The sequence below is a fragment of the Tauraco erythrolophus genome, chromosome 15, assembly GCF_009769465.1.
Source record: "Tauraco erythrolophus isolate bTauEry1 chromosome 15, bTauEry1.pri, whole genome shotgun sequence".
NCBI lineage: Eukaryota > Metazoa > Chordata > Aves > Musophagiformes > Musophagidae > Tauraco > Tauraco erythrolophus.
The window spans coordinates 8548413-8565071 of record NC_141479.1 but is presented as its reverse complement, the minus strand read 5'-3'; the positions used below and the strand labels follow the sequence as shown (position 1 = coordinate 8565071).

Below are 16659 nucleotides of genomic sequence, written 5' to 3'. Positions count from 1 at the left end.
TTCCACTGCCCGTTGCGCTCGCCCTCAGCCGCGCTGCACACGGGCCCGGGCGCCGAAGGCTGCGCTTCAGCGGACGCGGCGAGGAACGAGCGGCCGGTGACACCGCGCGGGGGGCACCTCGGGCCGGACGGGACCGTGAGGACCACCGCTCCCAGCCCCTGCTCCCACCAAGAAAGTCCTTCCCTGCCCACAAGAACCAGGAAAACGTCTCTCCAAGCAGCAACCGGTGCCTTCCCGGGAAAGCACCCCGGGAAGGGGCCGAGGCGGAAGGGCGCGGGGCCGCGCAGGTGTCGCGCCGCCGCCCGCCTGCCCCGTTCCCCGCCAGCCCCGGAGCGCGGCCGGGAGCGCACCGCCGCGGCGGGCGCGCCGGGCACCGGCGGGAAAACCCCCGGAGCGCTCCCGGGGCCTCCCGCGGCCGCGCCCCCGCCGCCGCACTCACCGCCTCGCAGCACGAACAGGTCCGTCTGCTTGTCCGAGTTGAAGTCGCCGAAGGCCGCCAGGGTCCCGTAGGCCTCGGCCCCAAAGAGCTGGGCGGTGACGTTCTGCAGGGCCGCGCCGGGCGCCGCCAGTGCCAGCAGCAGGCCCAGCGCGAGCCAGCGGCGGCGGCCCGCCATGCTGCAGCGGCTCGGCACGGCGCCCCGCCGCGCCCGCCCCCGCTCGCATCACTTACGGCAGCGCGGGGGCGTGCCCGGCGCAACAGCCGGCCGCTTCCGGGACTGACCCGGCGGCTTTACGGCAGCGGCGCGACGGCCGGCGCGAGTCTCTTTACGGCTGGCAGAGAGCGCCGCCCGGCTCGGTGGCTGCGGCGCCGCTGAGGCGAGGGCGGCTGTCCCGGCCCGAGCGGAGCGGCGGCGGCCGCGGGTTCTCACCGGGATGGCGGCGGCTGCAGCTGCAGCCCCCTCTGCGGCGGGCCATATGGCTGATGTGAGCTGGAAGATGCTGGAGCTGCGGGCTCGCTGTAAACGTTCAGGTCTGACCTCTGGGCTTGCCCGCCAGCAGCTCGGGGCTCCCTCTCCCCCTCCTCACTAACCGCCTCGCTCCCGCGCTCCGCTCCTCTCCTTCCTTTGCCCGAGCTCTGGCCGACGCCGTCCCCGTGGCTGTTCCCGCGCCCGCACCCCGCAGCTCGCCGTGTCCCTCGCCGTGTCCCTCGCCGTGTCCCTCGCCGCCGGCCGCCGCGGCCCGGCCCGGCCGCGCTCCTGTCCCTCCGCGCGGGCTCGGGGAGGCGCTTCCCGCGTCGGGCGGCGCGGCGGCCGCCGCCGTAACCCTGTGACGGGGCGGTCCGGAGCCCCGCCGGGGCAGGGCCCGGGCGGTGCTCGGTGCTCGGGCACGGTGTGCTCGGCGCGGCGGCTACAGGTGCGCTCGGGCAGCGGGGGTGCGCAGGGGCGCTGCTGCGGTTGTGTAAAGCTGTCGAACAGGTGAAGCGTTTCCAAACTGCTTACACGGAAGTACCAGCTTTTGCCAGGTTTCCCTTGGATAAGGATAATTGTTCCTAATATGAGAATTTGGTGTTCTGAACTCGGGCTGCGTGGCAGCTACGTTCTGGCCTAAAGGAAAAGATGGTGTTTACCGAGTTGGCTTGATTTCCAAAGTTCAAAAAAACCCGATCTTTATTTTTTTTTAAGAAGTAAAATACAGTCTTAGTAGGGCTTTAATCGTTAATGTTCTAATGGAAACAGTTTTCCAAATGGTCCCTGTGGTGTTTATTTATGTGTCATACGCGCTTGTAAAACTTAATCATTATTATTTGCATGTTTGATTGGTTCTATTGTGGTAATGACCGATCAGACTGTGAAAAAAAACCGGGGCTTTATGGGGGCTCTCGTAAACAGAATTGGTTGATTAAAGACTGGTCTGATTCATATGGCTTTAAAAATTCTGCTTATATATAGTATTAATTTGCAGAATACCGTGATTAAGACTGTTCAGTAAACAAGTTGTTACTTTGTGGCCAATTATGATTACATGGTACTGTTGTCTGAAAATGGGTTTACAAATGTAGCTGTAGAGCTCTACAAAATAAAGTCTGGAACCTGCATGACTGGAGGATGTGAATCCCGAGGTACAAGGCAGCGTGCTGACTTTGGGATTCCCCACGCAGATTCAGGCCCTGCGAAAGGCAGTTGGATGATTTTAAATGCTTGAGTTTTTCTGAACTGCTGGTGCCCTCCACTTTTTTGTTAAATGTGTGAGAAAGTGTCTTCTGTGACCATGACAGATTATCATTGTAGTTTACTTCCTTCTTTTCCGGTTCATAGAGATTTTTGTCATTTATATAGTCACTGAAGACATTTATTTACTCAAGAAATAAAGATGATTTTAGTTGAAATGCTTTTCTGATAAAAGACTTGATTTAAAAATAGAATTTTATATGTAATCTTTCAGGTAACATTCTTATCTAAAAATGAAAATAATGCTCTTGTTTCTCAAATTTACTCCTGTATCTTTATAAATATGTTGAAATTGGTGTAACTTCAGAGCTTTCATACTTCCTTTCTGGCACTGTCAGAAAGAGACATGGTTGGTGTAGTCACTGAAGGTGGCTGAACTCCCCCATACTGTTCTGAATTGGCTGAGGTCTATGATTGAGAGTCACAGTTTACAAACAGTACTGCTTGTTTTTTTGTGGATTTTTTTTGTTTTTTTTTTTTTCAGTATGATGCTTGGAGTAAGGTATAGTAAACGTGGAGTATAGACACCTGCATGAAATGCATAAGTGATCCATGTTTTATAGCTGACAGCAAAGTGTAATTTAAAACCCTATCCTGTAGAAAGTAATCCATATCTTCACGTTTATGTATGTTAAATTATGAATTCCATTTTTGCCAGTAAACCCAAATTTTATTGAGAATTTTTTCTTTCCTGTCCTTGAGCAATAAAATACTGTTTCATTCATTGCTACTCTGCTAATTAACAGTTCAGAGCAGATTATAAAGATACACAGTAGTTGGCCAACCTGCAACCCCTGAAATTTTGGTTACTTTAAAAACCATAAACTTTTTTAAAGATTTGGAAAAACTTGTCATCATAGTTACAAACAGTTTTTTCCTATTTTACATTCCAAACTGGATGATGTTCTACTTCAAATAACCGAGATATTCAGTACCATAAGCAGTATATATGGCTGCAGGAAACACCTACTGCAAATGCCACATGGGATAAAAGCGGCACTATGCATAAGCAGAATTTTTGCTCCCCGTGCTTAGTGTTACTTAACACTTTTATATGCACTAGTTAAATCAGTATTTTTATTTAATCTTGAAATATATCAAAGAGATTTTCTTCAGCACCTTTTGATGTTAGTGGCAAATTTCCTATTGAATAACAAAACTACTGTCTAATGTCCAAACGACGGAGTTTGTGTAGACTATGTCATTTTGCTCAGATAAGTTTTATGGAAGTGAAAGCAAAATAAAACCAATTTTTAGGGTAGAAGAGGGAAACATAAACGTAATGAAACTTTACTGCCCTTTGTGCTGTGCACTCTTGTCGTGTTAATAACTCCACTAACATTGCTCTCACTTAATTTAATGCTGGTTGCCTTTAACATTTACTAAACAGTTTTGAAAATCACTGTAGCTTAGCCTGAGACGTTTGTGATTAGCTGCACCAATTTGAAATGGCCAATTTGGATGATGACAGAACCTCCTCTGCGCATGCTTTTTTGAGATTTGGTAAGTGTGCAGTTCTGTGTTTTGTCTTTGTTTGTGGCTATTTAACTCAGCAAAAATTAATTGTCTTTTGTCTTTTATGCGGTGTTTTATGTTAGCATTTTTTAGCACTGTACAGTAGAACTTAAAAATTTGAGCTCTTTCAGTGAAAATTTCTGGAAATTGGGATCTACTTAGATTGAAATCTACTGTTCAGATCTACATGTTTTGTTTGTGTTTCATGTTCTTGTAAGTATTTCTCAGTGTAACAATCTCTGAACTGAAATTTCTCTTTAAGATGATGGTCATGTGAAAGTGCACTAAGAGTGGTGTTTAGAATTAACTCCTATAAAAACCCAACGTGCCTGGGTTAGAGAAAGAAGTAAAATTTCCACTAAGTCAGTCATTGTTCTGAAGCTTGACTTTTGGAAATTAAGCGGAAGCAAAATAAAGCCCCCTGGCACAGCTTTCTCTTTAGGTACAACAGAAGCTAGAAGAACATGTGAAGTAGTCAAGCCCGTTACTGATTTAGCTCAGTATGTTTTGAAAAAGTTTGACTGGAACAAGCGTGCCTGTAGGTGAAGCTAGCTGATCTGAGGAAGGCTGCGTTGGGACTCTTGTTTAGTCTGTGTTGAAGCACAGCAGCAGTTCGAGTGCCGGTGAGGGTTACCGGGTAAGGGAATTTCAGCTGTCTCTTGCCACGGCTGAGTCACTTCAGCTACCCTGCCCTGCCTGTGGCCTTTCTGTTTGCCTCTCTTAATGCCAAGGGACATGTGAAGTGTTGACATTGTAATAAAAACATCACTCTTTCCTAATTATTATATTGATACTTGATGTTTCTGCTGTTACGGTGCAAAATAAACATTTTTAGTGGTTTCAAGAGGTATTGGTTTGAGTTCTCAAAAGTGGCAATGACTGCCTTTGAATATCCTGAATGGTTTGCTGCCTTGCTTGTGGCGTCTACAAGGCTTGTGTGGGAGACTTTGGCATTTTGGTGAATTTTCGTTACGTGGAGCTCCTGTGTACTGGAATGACGGCCAATGTTTTATTTCTGGTATTCAGTAACTTTTGTGTGGAGTTAGTTACTGTAAATCCTGAAATCAGTAATTTCTGTTAAGTGCAGTATACTGTAGAGAGAAATCACTTCAGATGATTAGGAAATAGAGAAAGGACAAAAGAAATTGGTACATATTTTCTATTTTTCTGTGAAATTCTAATGGGATTATATGCACAGCCTAACACATGTTTTTTCTTGGTAAATGACAGTTGAAAAGCTTTGTCACTTTAAAACTATTGACATGAAAATATTACAAGGTTTTACTCATTTTTACCTGCGTTATCATCACTCAACCAAGGTGACACTTTGTACCTTGTGTTTACTTCTAATGTTTATTCAGATAGAGGAGTACCTTAATACCTTTTTCTTCTTCGTACTCCAGCCCCTCTCCTGGGGTTTCCTTACCATGCTTTCATTAAATTGCAGAACAATTTAGTTTGGAAGGGATGTTAGTAGATCATCTACTCCAACTTCTTGCTCACAGCAGGATCAGCTATGAGATCATAGTTAACTCCTGTATGTAGCGATTAAAAATCTCCACCAGCAACAGCATAGTTGGTGCGTGTTAAGTCCGTGGAATCAGAGTTCAGGTATTCACATATGTGAGAAGTGAATTTTCCTTCTAGCAGTAGTGCTTCTGAAATTATTTTCTGATATCGCCTTGCTCAGCTATATGGGTTTGGACTTAAAAGCAGACGTGTTTCATGGCAGACAACTATTAGGATAAACTATGTTGTATCCAAGAGTGTTTCTCTCCCGTTCTGTACTAAGTCTGAGCTCAGGAGAGATTGCAGAAGGACATGTGATGTTGGGAGGATGTGATTTGTTCATATAACATAATTTCTTAAGCTTTTCTATGTGAAGAAATAAAATCCTCTTGGTCCCAATGACTTCTGTAATGTGAAGATGTTATTGCCCATGCTAATATTGGGTAATGAAAGTTACTGTGATCTGAGATCTAGAGCTTGTTCATGTCTCAAGTGTTGGATTACATCCAGAACTAGTGTCGCATTAAAGGGCTGTTGTCAGTTTTTATTCTCAGAATCTAGAAAGCAAGCTGGTATTCTCAGCTTTTTCTCTTTGGTCTGTGCTGATTTAATTATGCAAGTAAACATTTTCTGTTGTTCTTCTGGCATGTGAAATGTTGGAAATAAGATTCTTACCATGTTGCTTCCATTTGTTTGTGATTAAACTTTGGGAAAGTGTGTGTGTGTTTGTTTCAAATTCTGTACTTTGAAAAATTTGAATAACCAATTCTTGTTGAAATATGCAAGTCCTTATCTGTAGACTAGGTCCAGAATTCCATTCTGATGCCTATTTATCTTTAATGTCTGCAGTTGCTGCCATCTTCAAGGATGTGTGGGAGTTCAGAGCTTCTATATATACAAATTTGGGAGCAGGGTTTCAAAATGTTGGCCATAGCTTTTAAATCAAAATATCTAGGCAGTTTATAGCTCTTCCCTGAAGAACGATTAATGCTAATCTCAAGTATAACTGGAATAAAAATGAAGTAAATGGGAAAGTACTTTTACATCAGGATGGCATAACATTCTCAGCCTACAGAAGTTGTATATACATAAGTATATTGTAAATATTACAATATTTGTAAATTTTTCTTGGAATTGTTTTACATTTGAGTTTCATCTGCTGGGTGATGTTTTCTTGGAGTTTCCATGTCTTAGCTAAGTCAGAAATACCTTGTCTGTTTAGTTACTGTTACTTTAGTTCTACACTAGTAATTGGTGTCTCTGTTATCAGTTACTGACCTGTTTCAGAGTTCTTCCTGTTCTCTAATACTTTGAAAGAAATGACTATCCTTTTTAGTAATTCTTCGACTTGAAGTGTGGTGAAATCATATTACTCTGGAACGTGTAAGTGGTAAGAAATGAAAGAGGATTCATTTTCATTCAAAATACAGATATAGTGTGTTTAGTGCAATATGTGAAGACAAACAGGGATTCATTTAGACTTGGGATACAGATTTTGAGTATTCTCTTATCAGACATTAAATAGGAAGCAGGAAGCAACACTTTGATTTCCTATCTGTATGGTTTTTTAGTGATTTTGAAGTAGTTACTGACTTGCCGCAATCCGCTTGTGATGTAAGGAAAAAATGGGCATACTTCATTCCGTGGGGAAGGAACTGAGCTACCGTGTACTCTATTTAAATTTAGGGTTGTTACATCAGTACACAACTGGAGAAATACTAAATCAGCAAAGCATTTTGTTTTGTATTCCTTCCTAGCATATCTACTTATTTACCTGAAATAAAACTCACAGGGTATGGTTACAATGAAATGAGATATTTACAAAAAGTGGTATTTGAAATGAATGTCCTCATTCTGTTTCTTCTGAGTGCTGACATACCAACGCAGACCTCAGGGGTGCTATTTGCATACGTCATTCTTTTACGTTTGAGTGTCGCAGTCTCGCTGCTGTCATTTTTTTCAGTTTGAAAACCTGTTATAAATATTTAATTGAAAATAGCTTTCTATGGCAGGTTTTTGTCTTGCTGAAATGAACTATTAAATAGGTTTTGGAAAAGAGTATAGATGGGCTTTTTTTAGCTACCCTAAAAATAGCTTCCACTGGGTTCTGGTCTCACTACACAACATGGAAGGAGCAGCTAGCTTCATGTTTCTCCTATCTGTTTCTTGCTTTTGATTAGATTGTGATACTAGTGAAACATAATTTACTGCAGGATTTGTCCAGCAGAATGCTGTAGGCACCCAAGCAAAACACACACTATATAGATGCTAATAAGGAATTAATGAAGAGTGTGTGGAAAACTTTGATTTTCAGTGTTCCCTTAAGCAAGTTCTCCTACTTGTAGTAGGATTAATTTTAAGGAATACTTTCAAGGCATAAAACTTTACTTTTTGTCAATTTTCTTGAACTTTGAATTCATTTCACCTTTTTGTTTTACCAACTCTGACTGTTCTAATCTATTTCTGCTAGTAAAGTTTCAAACATTTAAAAGAATATAATTTGTAGATGATGGTGCTTTGACATTTTCATACTCGGTTCTGTTCAGTCGTTTCTCTACAGAAAGTTGAGATCTCTGAATCCTCTGAAATAGAATACACTTTTGTTCGTTATAACTTTATTTTGTTTCTCTGTTGGCCACAGAGGGTCACAGATGGTCTGGTAAGTATGTAAGTTAGAAAAATTTTATTGTAGAAACTTTTGACTTGTGTGTACAAGTGTGCGTGCCTGTGAATATTCAGCAGTTTGTCGTGGTGTAGTACTGGGGTTAGCCTGCAAGAAATAGACATTCTGAACCTATGTCACCTACAAAGGAGAATGTACTCTGTAGGTGTTATACAGTTAACAAATCTAAGAGAAAGAATCTTTATTTGCCTCTGAAAATCTAGTATTTCTCATAAATTTGTGACTTTCGACAGAATAAATGACTTACTGAAGATTTTTTTCCTATGCGTTTTCTGTCCTACTTTCACTGAATCACCTTATAAAATTACAGTTACTGCAGGTCACTGTATTGTGTGCTTTTGCATGATAACTGAATTAATAGTAAAACCATATAAATTGCCAATCTTGTCATGGACAGGGATTCCTAGGCAAAATGAAGCAGAAAAATAAAATTGCTTTGAAAAAGTGATTTAAATTGGTTCAGAATGTTGAGTTTTTTAAACAGAAGATACAAAGGTGTGATAGATGGCAAGTTTTTCTTTTCCATTACGGAACAACTTAATTTCTTTTAGCTTTGTTTTTTAGGCAACTCAGATAAATTGGGCTCTCTGTGCTTCCCTCTCAGGCCCTTTCCCCACATGCACGTGCTGTTTGTAACTTAACTGCTCCCAGTGAGGACAGGAAAGGCTGTAGGGGAAGCTCAGATGTGGAGCTAAACGTCACCAGAGAATGTGTGGGCAGCAGACCCACAGGAGTCTGCTCAAGGAGGGGTGGATTTTTTTTTAACTACTATGATGGCAAAGGAAAAGTAAAAGTAATTTGGGGGGTGAGGTTTGAGTTCTTGCGGAGCAAGAAATGCTTTCCAATCTCCCCACCAAAACGCTTGGTTAATAAAGCTTCTGTCAGCGCTCCAGACACATTCATTTAATTTGGATGAGAGTCCTGAATACGGACAGTCTCCTGTGTAACGCTTGGCTATGTGCTGGGAGTGCGAAAGAGGCAACTTGAATAGGAGCACTGCTGCATCCTGCCAGAGCTGCTTGGCTGCCCGGGCTTCCCTGGCACTTCATTTCTCGGAGCTTTTCAGAAGGGCAGCATGCCGTCCAGAAAGGGGAGATTCTCATTCTTGCTGTTATCAAATGGCTCTGTGGGAGATCTTGCCATCCAGAACGCTGAATAAGCCAAAGTGATTCATGAAGGAGAGCAGTACGTTACTCTTAAATTAGAAGTTGGAAATGGTTTACCCCAGTAATTTCTAAGAAATGGTGACTTTCTGATAGGTAGCTCATTTCAGATAGCAGGAAAACAGATTTTTGAGGTGCAAATAGGGAAGCAGTGGGAAAACTGAGAGGGGACAGTGTGGATTGGATAGCATTTTATTTCTCTGGAATATAGGTAATTTGGGGGCTTTATCTGTTGGATAAGTTGTTTAAGCTTTGGTAGTATGTGAGAACAAGCTGACCCTTTTTTTGATTCAAGACATGAACTTAGCTAGGCTTATTGTGGTGGTGGGTGAAAACAGAGTTAGAATAGGTAAAATATTAGTAGTGTTGTACATATTCACTATTTAGAAGGCAGGCAGGGAAGTAATAGTTAAATTTGGGCTACTTTCGTCCTTCTTCCTCCTGTTTTCCTACAAATCTTTAGGAATTCTGTCCGTAACATACTTAACTTCTAAGAAAACGTTCATAGAAAATTCTTAACGTTTAATAGGCTGTCTTCAATAATTAAACTGTACATTTGTGTAGTGTTTGCTGTAGCTGAGTATCTAGAAGGCAGTGGAGATCCAGATGGAGGTCTTGTTTGTGTGGTCTGATACTGTAGGGAAAACGTGTGTAGAAATCTGTTCTCTGAGATTATAGAAATTACAACTTTTTTAGTTTGAATTTGAAATTTGATAAGTTGTGCTTTTGTAGAACAAACATGAAAAAAATCATGTTGCCATATTTTTACAAATAGTAGAATTATGAAGCTAATTCTGATCTCGATTTTGGTTTTTCTCTTCTTTTTTTTTTAGGTTCAATTTATGAGCCACTTCAATGTATTAATCTTCCAAAACCAGAGGGGGAAAGTCTGTGGGATAAACTAGATCATTATTACAGAATTGGTAAGTTAGTAATTGTTCCTACCATGAAAGATTTTCAATGTAACTTATTAAAATATTTACAGTTATGGTTATGACAATAAGCTTTGTCTTAAAATAATATCTGCAGTCTTTAATAAGGATTTTTATTTTCTGAGAGGTAAAGAGTTCTGTCACTAAAATTCCTCATAGGATTCCTGCAATTATATAATGCATGTATTTGGACATTTCACATGTTGCTTGAAAAATCATGACGTAAATAGTATTCAAAATTATCATCTGCATTTGTCCAATGGTAGAACAGATTCTGAGTTGCACCTGATTGTCTTGGATGGGGAGGGGTAAAGGTAAACTAACCCAGATATGAATTGGAATTGATATTTACATCTTAAGTATCATTGCTATATTATTACTACTTGAGGATAGTTTTCTAAATTTCTGCTGGGAGTTTGAAAGGTGCAAAAACCAGAGGACGGAATTATACTTCTTGCTGAAAGTGAAAATGTATATTGGAAATCCAGTCCAGCTGTAAGACTGAATTTTAAATTGTTTTGGATGAAATGGTAGCCTACTATGGTGGCAGTAGCCAGATACAGCTGAGGAAACATTTAAATGGAAAAAAGCTTTCTTGTAGGATGCATACTAGTTTGACAGGTAATCAGTGAGAAGTAAATTTTTTATTAATGGTGCCATGAGGTATTTTTCTGCTGAAACGTTACCTGTTTGCTAACTTATTTTAAACCAACTTACTTGTTTTTGTTTTCATGAGGAGATAATTTTAAGCCAGAAGTGTCACATTAAAGAAGCAATGGTTTATTTTTATCATTTTGAGTGTTGGGGGGTTTGTGTTACAATGAAGTCCTGCATGGATTCCAAAATCAGTTTTTTTTAGAGCCTGTGCAATTGACTGTTTAAAATTTAAGTTTTAGTCAGGCAAGGATATAGAACGGTGAACAATTTTTCCATCATTCTAAAAATGTGAGATGAGACTCCCTTCACTCTAATCCCTTTTGAAGTGAAATTTGTGAGCTGTGCCAGGGCTATCCAGAGATGCATTGGTTTTTGTAGATGCCTTGCTTTTATCGTTCTTACAGAGGAGATGACTGTGGGATTTGGTTTTAAAAATTTGGCAGCAGCAAATCTGCAATGGTGCTTGCTATTTTTCTGTTGGGTGCTTATATTGCAAGCAGTCTACTGCCTCAGTAAAAATTTACTATTAAATTTATACTTCCTTTTAGAATAATCCATGTTTGCTTTTTCAGGTAACATTTTATCAAAGTTCTAGTTATAAGGTATTAAATCACTGAAGAATGTAATGCAAAAATCTGTAAACTCCAGTAATGTTTGTTTAAAATAGTTAATTTCAAGTACATAGACAATAAAGAGGCATTTTAAAATTGATGCTTGATAACATTCCAGAAAAAAACTGCTTTCTTGTCTTATAATGGGCAAGTTATTATTAGAAAGGTCATGTTCGAGGATATTAAGCCCAGTTTCAATCTTGTAGCATGCTGGTTATTCTACAGTTTTAGGACAATAATTCACAAAATGCAAAATTAATTAAATCCAAAAATAGTGCAAGTTAATATTTAGTATTTTTTCTAATTCAGTTTTGTGAACTTGAAAATTCCTGTCTTATTCTATTTGTATGTCAAGATACTGAGTTAAATAATTCTAGTCATCCTTTCTCCTTACTTACCCATTCCTTTCCTTTTTTAAACATATTGATGCAGTCATCTGGCCTAAGTTAAAACTATAGTTTTTCTGAGTGTATAGTTCTGTGGAGTTTAACTATTTGAATTATTTTATGGGGGGCAGTTGACTGTAGCCCCCCTCCCCATTTTCTTTTTCTCTCCATAAAAGGGAAATTCCAGGGTTTCATTGCAGAGGTTCTGTACGGAGTGAGTTGCACTGGAACAGAGCTGTATAAATAGCTATGAATACTTATTTTTTGTTGAAAGATCTGTATTGACTGAAACACCAACGTGACAAAAATTTTTTTGTGTGTCTCTCTCCTTACCTTTCTTTCGGTTCTGTTCTATGTTATGTGCGTGCTCTAGCAAGTTGTTCGCATTTTGATTTATTCCTGAAAATCTATGTAGAAACTGGAAGAAACACAGATGTCATTAATAGTATTTTTTCTTTTTTTTTTTTTTTCCTTTTTCCAGTGAAGTCAACGTTACTGCTTCATCAAAGCCCAACCACAGGTCTATTTCCTACAAAGACATATGGGGGTAACCAAAAGGCAAAAGTACATGATAGTCTTTACTGCGCTGCATGTGCCTGGGCATTAGCCCTTGCTTACAGGTGAGTAACTTCTAAACTTGTGTCTTCACCATGTTATGTTCTGTTATGCAGTACTCGGGGAATTTTTTGCAAGATGGAGCTGTATCAAAATCGGTTTTGTAAACCCATAGAGATGGCAGATGTTTCCAATTCTCAATGAAAATATTTATGTATCAACTAGGTTAAAAAATGTCACTCTACTTTTGCTAAGTAAACATGTTTTCATATAATTGAATTGGTACCGAAGTTCTTGTTGCGGGTGGTAACAATCTGGGTACTCGGGAGAATGAATCCGTGAATGCTGAGAAATGTGTATTTGGGAAATAATAGGATAGATCTCCCTCTCTAGGTACAGAGGCTGGACAGTCTCAGTTGTTGACTGTTCTTATTTTCTGTTTCTTCCATTTCCACTGTTGACTCGTTAGAGAAGTAGCTTAGGAATTTGTGTGCTGTAGTATGACCTTAAGAACTATGGGAGACTTACCTTCTGTAATTCCTGATTTAGAATTCCCTCTGCTTTAGGACAAATAACTATGGAAATTGCTTTTGAGACCTAGTATTCCTTGTTTCCAATCTTGCTACTCCAGCCACCTAGGAAAACACGAACATAGGTGATGGTAACTCAAATGCAGTGTGTTTAAGAAAGAAGATGGTGTGCAAATATTGAATAATTGACTCTTTTTAGTAATCAAATTCTTATATTTAGGCAGTTATCACATTCTTGGACAAAATTCTACTATATTTTACAGAAGAAGGGTTAGAAATAATATGGGGAGCTACTGTTGAAGTAAAGATGGTCTACTTAGCAGATAAAAAGTTTTGAGTTTCTTTTTTTCTTTCATATGTATGGCTTTAGATTCTATATCTCTGATGCCAATCTGAAAAAAAACAGTTATTAAAATTGTCTTCTAGGAAGTGTTACAGAATGGTGGGTTTTGAAGACATACAGAGATCTGTGTGTGCTTCTGGAGATGCCTTGCCTGAGATCTAATGGGTTTCAAAATTTTGAGAAAGTAGCAAAAATTATCAGAATGTGTAATTATTACTTTCTTTTCTTATACTGAAATCTTTGCATCTCTCTTTTAGCAAAAAAATAGAAAAATAAAAGGGGCAGGGGTAATTGTTTTGAATTATGGCAACTTGTAGAAGAGAGCATGGCATAATGCTTTCTGAGTTATTCAGTCTTTAATTTCTGATGTGTAGAATCCTAGAAGATGGTAAATGAAATTTGTGGCAGTTTGAAGGAAGGGCAAAGTGGCGAGATGAACAGTTTGTGTTACTTCCTGTTGCGCTCAGCACAGAGCCCTGAACTTCAGGTGCTGCGCAACGGATTTTCTTCGATGGGCAAAAGTTGATGATTGAAATTAAGTGAACGGGTAAAATCTGAAACGAGGCAAAACACAAGACTCATGTGGAAGGCTGCGTTGTCTGCCACATGCAGATAACTCTGCTTGGCTCATGCCAGTGCTGCTGTTCACTTTAATAAAAGCTAAATTTCTTGAGAGCATGCTAAGAAAAGAAGCACTGCTGCTGTGAATAAAGTGGTGTAACGTGAAAACTTCAGAGCTTTTACATGTGCTTCTTATTGCTCTTTGGATTTATGATAAAGTTGAGAATAAATCCTACTGCTTAAAAAATTCTTAACCTATTAACTTTGCATTATTTGGTTTTATTCCTTGCAGGGTTGCTTTTCCCCTCCTTGTTTCAAGTTTGTAATTGAAAGCAAGTACATTTCTTGTACCTAAGATTATTATTTAAATAGCATGATTTCTGAATGCGTAGGTTTTTTTGAAGTTATCGCTACCTTCCTAATTTTCAGTGTAGGTAGCAGAACCTCAGCGTAAACCGCTAACACGTGAGGTGTGGTGGAAAAGAATATGTTTCGTTTGCAGCGTAGGTATCATCCACTTACCTGTAATTAAGTCGGTAACAGCTATAAAGTGGACTGAGAAATAGCAGTGAGCATATAATGCTGTTCTGCTTGTTCGTATCAGAGACGCGTTGTTGTAAGTTACAAATCTGTAAGAGAACATATTTTCACCCTGAAAGGCTCAATCAAAAATCAAGTGGAAAAGACAGAACACATTAGTGTGATGATCAAGGCTTTTTTACACACAAAACGTTTCTTATAGTTATCTTGGAATTTGGCATTTTTAATATACATTAAGTAATACAGTAACTGTGAGTTTTTTGATTTCACAGTGTAAAAATACTAAGGTATCTTGAAACACACTTCTGGGCATTTGGAGGAGTTAACTTTCAGACTCTTGTATGCCCAGCTGTAGTTTGTCAATGTCATCAGGAAAGTGACTGCTTGGTTATGAGTGACAGATATTTTGTGGAGTTAAAGAGGAATTGTCTTTGTGTTTTGAATCTTTCAAGGAACACAAAACAGTGGCTTGCAATGTTATAATATCAGCAAGGATTTTTTGTTTTCTTTTTGAATTTTGAAATGGGAATGTTTGTGTGAGTTGCAACATAAACAAAAAACAGATTTTTTTTTTTTTGTATTAAAGAGGGATGGATAGGGCTGTTAATACGTTGATACGAGTCTGGGCACCACTATGCAACACCACTATGTTAGTTAAAGACTTAATATTCCAAAGCACTACTGTGTCCTTTTTCCATTTCTCCTCCCTAATGCATTTCCAATTTGTTTTATGAGTTATCTCTCTTACCCAGGCGTATTGATGATGACAAGGGAAGGACTCATGAACTGGAGCATTCTGCTATAAAGTGTATGAGAGGAATTCTCTACTGCTACATGCGTCAGGCTGATAAGGTAAAACACTGTGATGTAGACACAAGCACTCACTTAATTCTAAGGGATTAATTAAACTGTAAAAACTAACTTCTAAACAGAGATAGAACTCAAAAGGGGAATGCAGTATTACTGCGTGGGCCAGCTAAGAACAGCTGCTTCATTACCATCAGGTCGCATCGTTGTTTTACGGTATAGAAGACGTGGGCATTTTGTGAAGTAAACTGTAGCGTATACTTAAAATTTCTTTGGGTTCATTTTGCAGTTATTTGTCTGAAAATGAAATGTGAAGTCCATAGGTATGTGATAGCAGTAATAATAATAATAATGAGAAAATCAGGTGTATTGCCAGTTGTATTTATGCTGACATATTTTTTTCTCAGTTTTCTTAGTCTGTTCCTTTGTACTCTCACATCCTTAAATAATCTTGACCTAATTTGATCTCGTTACATTTGAGCTGTTGTTTTTCTTTGACATGCAGTGATTTGTTCTGAGGATGATGAGTGCAGATATGAATAACGAGCATTAAATTAACAGAGGTGTCACACTGCTGACATACTGGTTGTCAGGCTTTTTGCCTTGATTACTATAAATGCTTCTCCTTCCTACAGTGTAGTAATAAACAATCTCCAGTACCTAACAAACATAAGTCAAACTGGACTTTATTCTGAGAGACTCTATATGTGCTGGCCTCATGCAGAAAGAAGATATTTTTAAATAATATGAATTATATATGCCCAAGGCATGACTTGACTAGATGATGCTGCTTGTGACAAAAATTGCAGATGTTATACTCTATTGCTAATGAACATATGAGTTATGACCTAAAATGTATTGAATGAGTTCATGGACTAGACATGATAACTCCACAAAATGGTATTCACTGTCTTGCTTCTGAGGCACATGCTATATGGTATGTGTGATTTGTTGGTAGAGAAGAATATCCCATGAAGATAAGATCAGTGTTGAAAATGTTGTGAAATGGGGACCAAGTACTGTCAATGATGGTTAGAAAATGCAAAAACTTTTTGTTGGAGAGCATAGCATGAGTTGAGGAATTATGAAGCATCTTCTTATATTACCTTCATTCTTCTCTTTGTGAATTTTTTCCTTCCTCTGCCCTCTTGGCACCTCTCAGACAGTCCAGTTTTGTTTTCTCAAATGGTTTTGTAAGATAGCAGACATTGTATTTTATGATGGAAAAAGGAATGAAAACTACTTTAAATCCACCATAGCTCTTATTTCACTCCTTTGTTGTTAACCTCTTATATTAGGTATTCATCTTATTGCATTCCGTCTCCATCGTAAGAGATCCTATATCATGGAGGCACGTTCTGAAGTCTGGTGGCAGTGTCTGTGCATACAGAGTCATTTTCATCTGGGGTACTAGTCTTCCTAGTTTCTGATAAGTTTCAGGAACTGTTTATAAGTTTTACATAGTGGTCATATCAAGAATTTTTGAAATACCTGAGTTATATAGTGAATATGTGGTTGCCAAACATACTGAAATTACTGACTTTGATTTTATATTTTGCCTTTAATTCACCTTTAGGTTCAGCAATTTAAACAAGACCCCAAACCATCTGATTGTCTTCATTCTGTTTTCAGTGCATACACTGGAGATGAGGTCTTGTCCCATAGGGAATATGGTCACCTTCAGGTAAAACATGCCTAT

General features: G+C 39.5%; 2 protein-coding genes across 7 annotated transcripts in view; one reads left to right on the top strand and one right to left on the bottom strand.

The window, feature by feature from the left end:
* Positions 1–572, bottom strand: part of ITFG1 (integrin alpha FG-GAP repeat containing 1) — an 88972-nt gene extending 88400 nt beyond the window's left edge. Inside the window, exon 1 of the mRNA XM_086620850.1 lies at positions 440–572. The gene's annotated coding sequence lies outside the window, so the exon portion shown is untranslated. The remainder of the gene's footprint in view (positions 1–439) is intronic.
* Positions 573–864: 292 nt separating this feature from the next.
* Positions 865–16659, top strand: part of PHKB (phosphorylase kinase regulatory subunit beta) — an 82680-nt gene continuing 66885 nt past the window's right edge. For 4 of the 6 annotated variants that reach the window (XM_086620761.1, XM_086620756.1, XM_086620758.1 and 1 more), the window contains exons 1-5: positions 865–970; positions 9872–9961; positions 12106–12244; positions 14906–15005; positions 16537–16644. In XM_086620761.1, coding sequence (XP_086476887.1) covers positions 874–970; positions 9872–9961; positions 12106–12244; positions 14906–15005; positions 16537–16644 — 534 coding nt within the window. In that variant the 5' untranslated portion in view covers positions 865–873. Of the gene's footprint in view, positions 971–3576; positions 3672–7833; positions 7852–9871; positions 9962–12105; positions 12245–14905; positions 15006–16536; positions 16645–16659 lie in introns of all 6 variants that reach the window. The other 2 variants (XM_086620760.1, XM_086620759.1) reach the window with 2 other exon arrangements.